Here is a 6,894-nt window from a genome sequence, read left to right as displayed (position 1 = left end):
ATATACAAATATATATATATATATATATATATATATATATATATAATGATATACAAATATCAATTTAATGATATATAAATATATAATTAAAAATATATTATTTAACGTACCAAATATTTTTTTAAGAGATTCATCAATTTTTTCATAATTATTATTATAAATTTTAGGATTTTCCTTATTATTTATTTTGTTTTTATATCTTTCTGAGATTGGTAAACAATCTAACTGACTATAAGTTGGACTCAATAGCATTAACATTTCTTTGGCGGTTAATTTACTGACAATTATAATAAATAATGTAAATAAAATTATATATTATATGATAAATTACAGATAATGATGATAAAAATAAAATATATTAGATAAATAAAACCTAATTTGTCTATAATACATTAAAAAATTTAATCTTACCTTTTATTTTCAGGAATTGTTTCTCTGTATTTCTTCGCAAAAAAATTTAAAGGATCTGGAATACTTGTATCGCTTGATAAACATTGTTCCTTCTTCATTTTCAAACGTTCTTAATTCTAAAATGATAAAAAATAAATAGAAAAGAAAAAATGTTATTAATTATCAAATTTAATTACTATTGACAATTATTTATATATATATATTGAATTTGCAGTAAAACAATGTTGAATCGTCAAATTTTCGTTCAATTTAATATCAATCACATTTAATAAATATATACGGTGAATGATAAATTATAACATTGATAGTGATGATTATGATATATTAATCTTCTCAAGAATTATATCAAGAATATAAAAAATTCTTATGAAAAAAATTTAATTATTTTGGATTATTTTGCATTATATATTAATGCAAATGAAATAATATAAAATTAAAAAGATTTTTGTATTTTTTCACTTTTATCTTTTCCTTGATTGCATATTTCACAACATTTTATAAAATATAATATAACATATAAAATTTTTAATCTAATTTATAATATTTGTACTTTTTTTTGTATAAAATAATTTTAATTAAATTCTAATGTTCTCGAATGATATAATTCTATCTTTACACATTAATCTTCTCTATGGCTGCAATAAATTTCAAAACTGTAATTCTTAATATTGCTACTAGTTATTTGTAACGTGATCTTGTGATAAAACTGTCAATCCTGGCTGATGAATATTTATGTGACTTGATATCTTTCAGAAATTTCAAAGCGTACTTTGATTATTACCAGGAAAGTATAGTCGAAGATAAGAAAAATCTAATTAAATGTAACAGAAATTTCCAAGATAATGAGTTTTTATGCCTCATATTCGTAAAACAAATATACATACATAAAGGCATGGCATACATCACATGGGCATGGCATAAATATATCAAGTATCTTATCGAGATGCAAATCTTCCGATCTCGACTAATGTCTTCCTGCTATAAGATTCACGAATTATATGAGTCAGTTTGGATAACTTCACCTAACTTAGTAGGATAGATCTCGTTTGATCCCAAGAACAAAATGTCTATTGAAAATCCTAAAGAAAGTATAAATAAAAAGATCACAACTTGGCCACAACAGTTAACTGCATTTACACGTAAGTATTAAAACAAAAATAATAATAGAGTTATCAATTTAACAATAATGACAGTAAATATAATAGAATAACATATAAAAACAAATAATAAAAATTAATATAAATTTTGATTAACTGCATGTGTTATAATAATTATAGAAATAAAATATTTTAATAATTTTATAGTTTTTATAAATTTAATAATTTAATAATTCCATTAAACGATTATATATTATTGTCAAATCAAATAAATCACATTTTTTTAAAGTTCACAAAAGCAATGTTTGCTTAACATTCACATTAACTTGATCAAGACGTTCTAATACAATCTCTGGTATATATCAAAATGCGCCGTATTCCATACACAAGATGCCTGTAGAGCTATGTCTATGAATGAGCTAATGAAATTACTCTCGCATCCGTTGACACAACTGTTTCATGGCCGTTTGTGACAGTCTGCTTAGCTATTATCGGAAGTGGTCTCGCGAATGGTTGGGCATCACCATACTTGGCTCAACTGACATCAACGGAAGCGAACATGCCTTTGAGACTGACAGATACCGAAGCATCCTGGGTAGCATCCCTTTTAAATCTTGGTCGCTTCGTCGGGGCTTTGCTCAGTGCACTGTGTCAAGGTAAGGCCATTTCTTCATTGTCAGAAAGAAGATTCATTTGATCTATTAATTTTACCCTCTTCAGTCGCAAATCATGAAAGCATACTTGAACTTGAAGGATGTCTGTAATGTATTAGATCAAATTAGTAAATAAAATCTGTGTAATTTAAATTGTTCAATATATCAGAAATGTTCAATAATTTTCATAAATACATATATATGTATATATTCATAGTTGACCTGATCGATACTCTCTTGCAGCACACGATCAAGTAACCAAGCAAGGCAAACAATGGTGATCAACATTGTTAATCGAGAATTGAATAAGAACAAGGGAGCCACGACTCAGCACTTGTAGAAAAACATGATACGAAATTGTGGTACGTAGAAAAGCAAATGCAAACAAATAATTGTAATATCGATAGGAAATTATTATTGAAATACGTACATATATTCGAAATATATTAAAACATATTCCTAATTTTTGAAACAAAAATCCCGAGATAAAATGTATAAGAAATAAATTAAAAATTTCAGTGATCCACTAATTGTGGTGACTGAGTTGTGGTCATCTTGTTCTCAGGTAAATGTAATTTTAATTTGTCATAACATAATTTTCAGAATATATGGGACGAAAAATAGTGCTTCTATTTAGTGCACTACCAATGACAATCAGTTGGATATTCAGTATATGTGCTACATCGGTCATATGGCTTTACATCTCTAGATTCTGTTCAGGAATCGCATCAGGAATGATATGGTCTTCAATATCTCTATATCTAAGTGAAATTGCCAATCCCAAAATTCGTGGATCACTGGTAAATTCATATATCGTATAAAATAATGAGCATTCACTTCTGAGATTAAAATGAATAAAAAATATTTTCTTTTCTTTCTATTTTTGTCAAAAATTATTAGATAATCTTATTTCCTAAATTTTAATTAAATTAATTGAACTTCTTAAACGTAATATCAAAATCAATACTCTATAAAAATGAGAAATATTCACGTTTTAAAAATATGAATATATCATATATTGATATACACATACAATTTGATATATAGAATAATATAATAAAATAATAATAAAAATTATATAAATAATATTATAACTACTAGAAATAATATTGTACATACAAAATTTACTAACTATTATATTAAACATAGTATTTTTGATGATAAATCATAAAGTTTAAGAAGTCAAAAATTATTTCATAAACTGATATTTTAAGATACACTTCTTTTTAGTCATATGAATATTTCTATCTGATAAAATCATATCTGTGGTCACGTCTTTAGATATCCATGAACGTGAATGCGTCTTCCATTGGTATGTTCTTGGGCAATGCAATGGGTCCTTATCTGTCCATGGAGATGTTCGGGTACGTGAGCCTCGTTCCGAATATCCTCTTCATGATCCTCTTCAGTTTGATACCTGAATCGCCATACCATTACCTCTTGCACGGGGATATCGACAAGGCCGAGGCATCCTTGAAGTGGTTTAGGCGAGAAGCTGACGTCAAAGCCGAGATGCAAGATCTTCAAGAATTCGTCGACGGAGCTGAAACTAATATTTTCCTAAAGTTGAAGGAGTTCCTCACACCAAGTATCCATGATTCTCTTTTTACTTGAATGTTTTCATAAAAGTTAACAACAAAAGAATCCACCGTTTACAAAGAACAAGTTTAATTTGTTTCAGAAATTCCATGTTTTTCATTACTAACACTTCACTTCGATATATTTATTAAATATTTGAAATTGTTTCTTTGAAATTAATATCGTTAATATATATAATATCGTTATCTTGATCATATCTATTAAAAGTGATATTTTTGATACTTTAGTTTTCTCTTACAATTTTCTATAAACAAATTTTGAACTTTAAAAAATTTTATACTTCTATTCTCGTCATATTGAAAATTTAAAATATCGAAAAAACTAATAACTAATGACAAAATATATGATCAATCTCAAATTTTTTTCTATTTTATTTCAGGTAATTTAAAGAAACCTTTCATCATAATTGGTCTCTACTTATTCTCCTATGTAAGTGGATACAGTGCCGTGAATTCTTACACAGAAATAATTCTAACAAAAAGTAAAATTAGCATTACACCTAGTCTAATAGTGACAATTCTTGCATTGTCTACGATTTTTTCAGGTTTATTAGCTACATTATTAATTGATAAATTAGGTAGACGATATTTATTAATAATATCCAGTACAGGAACATCAGTATCCTTAGCACTTTTAGGATTACATTTCCATCTTCTTTCATTAGAATATGATTCTAAAAATTTGACATGGTTACCGATCATTTCTTTATTAATGTTTAATCTATTCATTTATTCTGGATTAATGCCAATTCCAAACACACTTTTAGGTGAAATGTTCAATGCAAAATTGAAAAACATAGCTTCATTATTCATAAGTTGTATGAATGCTTTATTATCTTTCGCAAGTACAAAAACTTACCAGCCTTTTCTAGATTTGGTTGATGATAAATTTGTGTATTGGACATATAGTATTTGCCTATCACTTTCAATACCATATATTTATTTTTTCATCCCAGAAACAAAAGGCCAAAGTCTTTTACAAATTCAACAACAGTCAATAAAAAAATAATAATACATTAAAAATTGTTAATTTTATAACTTATATTCTTTTATCTAATACTAATATTACCTATAAATATAAATAAATCAAAAATAAATAAAAATCAAAAAATTATATCTTGTACATAATTTGTACATATAAAATATACATTATATTATATTTATACAAATAAATATAAATTAGTATTTTATAAATTAGATTATAAAAAATTCATTCTTTTTTTTTATTATTTTTCATTTTATTCTTACATAATATATCTTCAAGAAATATGAAAAAGTTCTTTAAGATTAAATCTAAAAATTAATCTAAATTTATTATTAATATTATTTTACCTTTTTTGTGTAATGTAATAAAATTATATTTTTCTTAAAAGATATCACAAAAAATTACAAATAACTTTATACTATTACTCTTCTCTTAAAGAATCTATAGAATATTATAATTCAATACGCACTAAACACAGTTGAAGTTCCAACTATATTACAACTACAATTCGTTCGTTCGTTCCCTCTACGTTAGCTATTCATTACACTCTAAATAAAAAATCATATGAAATAGAGAAGGATATACAAAACGATGACAATAATATTGAACATGTTTTGAATGAAGGGGAAATAAAATTCTATGTTTTGGTATCTAATTTTATCTAGTTTAAATTATAAAGAATTTCCTGTGAAGAAGTTTCGTTGAAATACGCATATAAGGAAATATTTTACTTGCAAACATCAAATTTTGTATAAAGGGGAAATATGAAAAAACCGTTTAATAAATCGATTGATTATTATATACTACCAAATAAGATTTTCTGTAGTATAGCTGGAATGTGGCCTATCGATGAGAAAAGTTCAATATTCAGTAAAATATTTGCATATGTTCGTTTGATATTTGGATTAATAGTAGTTAGTAGTTTTTTCATACCTGAAATTATAATAATAGTAATGAATTGGAAAAATATAAAAATCATAGCAGGTAAATATTTAATAGAGTTAATAATTAATTAGATTTAAATTTCACATTTCTTCGAATAATTTTCTTTTAATAATAAAAATTAAATTTTTTCTCAAATTAGGGATAGGCTGTGTTTTAACAACAATTACACAAGTATTATTTAAAATGATATATCTAATAGTAAGAAGAGAAAAAACATATTCACTTTATTACAAAATACGAAGTCTGTGGAATTCTTCTAATGATTCTAAAGAAAGACCTTACGAAGAATTCGCTTATTGGGCACGAATTTTTTCAATAATTTTTTATTCATCTTGCATGTGCAATGTATTCACATTCTCTATTGCTGCGGCTATTGATTATTTTAAATTCGAATATAATGCCAATAACACTGAAAATAATCGACATTTACCTTTTATTGTTTGGTACAAATCATTCTTTTCCATTAAAATATTTGTCTTTCTTATTTATTGAATAAAAAGACTTATTAAACTGAAATATTTAATTTATTATAATTATAAAATGTTATATAAATATTATTTCATATGGATATTAAAACATTTTAAGTAATTGTCCTATTTAATTTATAATATCTTAATATTGTCATTAGGTATGGAACAGACATTTCCACATCTCCAAGCTTCGAAATTGCATTTTTTTATCAAATTATATCATCTTCAATTTGTGCTGCTGTCATTTCTGGCTTGGATACTTCGCTTATGACTATTATATTACATGTATCTGGACAATTTAAATTGATCAATATTTGGATCAATAATATTGGAATTGAAATAAATTGTAATCCTAATTACATGCAAAAATTAAAAGTAGATCTAATCAAATGTATTCGTCATCATCAACAAATAATACAGTAAATATTTTTTCCAATTTCAATTTTGTTTTTTATTTTTTTTTATTTTTTTTTTTTTATATATATATTTATATTATTAAATATATAATATAATACAATTAAATTATAACAGTTTCTTTTAATTTTTATTTTTAATAATGATATTAATTTTATACAGTGTAGTAAATAAAATGAATAATTTATTTACTCCTATCATTTTCATTCAACTTCTTACGAGCGGAATTGAAATTTGTTTAAGTGGATATGCAATACTCGATAATGATTCAGCAAATGCTGATCTACTGAAATTTATATCTTATTTCATTTCCATGGGAAT

General features: G+C 24.8%; 3 protein-coding genes across 4 annotated transcripts in view; 2 read left to right on the top strand and 1 right to left on the bottom strand.

Moving 5' to 3' along the window:
* LOC102670659 (inactive rhomboid protein 1) overlaps positions 1-2,062 on the bottom strand; it is a 394,154-nt gene extending 392,092 nt beyond the window's left edge. The window contains exons 1-2 of the mRNA XM_031508529.1: positions 1,941-2,062; positions 412-527 (exon numbers count right to left, since the gene is read on the bottom strand). The gene's annotated coding sequence lies outside the window, so the exon portion shown is untranslated. The remainder of the gene's footprint in view (positions 1-411; positions 528-1,940) is intronic.
* LOC102681622 (facilitated trehalose transporter Tret1-like) lies at positions 1,365-4,956 on the top strand. Of its 2 annotated transcripts, none has more exons than XM_006611513.2 (5): positions 1,365-1,550; positions 1,985-2,164; positions 2,765-2,961; positions 3,443-3,749; positions 4,140-4,956. In XM_006611513.2, the coding sequence occupies exons 1-5, from the start codon at positions 1,475-1,477 to the stop codon at positions 4,766-4,768; spliced, it is 1,389 nt and encodes a 462-aa protein (XP_006611576.1). In that variant the 5' UTR covers positions 1,365-1,474; the 3' UTR covers positions 4,769-4,956. The 2 variants fall into 2 exon arrangements, with proteins under 2 accessions (XP_006611576.1, XP_031364392.1); XM_031508532.1 differs by lacking the exon at positions 1,365-1,550 and adding an exon at positions 2,405-2,523 and having other exon boundaries at positions 2,000-2,164.
* A 384-nt stretch (positions 4,957-5,340) lies between these two features.
* LOC102673051 overlaps positions 5,341-6,894 on the top strand; it is a 2,207-nt gene continuing 653 nt past the window's right edge. The window contains exons 1-4 of the mRNA XM_031508495.1: positions 5,341-5,728; positions 5,829-6,132; positions 6,318-6,578; positions 6,736-6,894. Coding sequence (XP_031364355.1) covers positions 5,509-5,728; positions 5,829-6,132; positions 6,318-6,578; positions 6,736-6,894 — 944 coding nt within the window. The 5' untranslated portion in view covers positions 5,341-5,508. The remainder of the gene's footprint in view (positions 5,729-5,828; positions 6,133-6,317; positions 6,579-6,735) is intronic.

The sequence above is a fragment of the Apis dorsata genome, unplaced genomic scaffold, assembly GCF_000469605.1.
Source record: "Apis dorsata unplaced genomic scaffold, Apis dorsata 1.3 scaffold_88, whole genome shotgun sequence".
Classification (NCBI taxonomy): domain Eukaryota; kingdom Metazoa; phylum Arthropoda; class Insecta; order Hymenoptera; family Apidae; genus Apis; species Apis dorsata.
The sequence above is the reverse complement of the archived record's forward strand: the minus strand, read 5'-3'. Positions and strand labels throughout refer to the sequence as shown.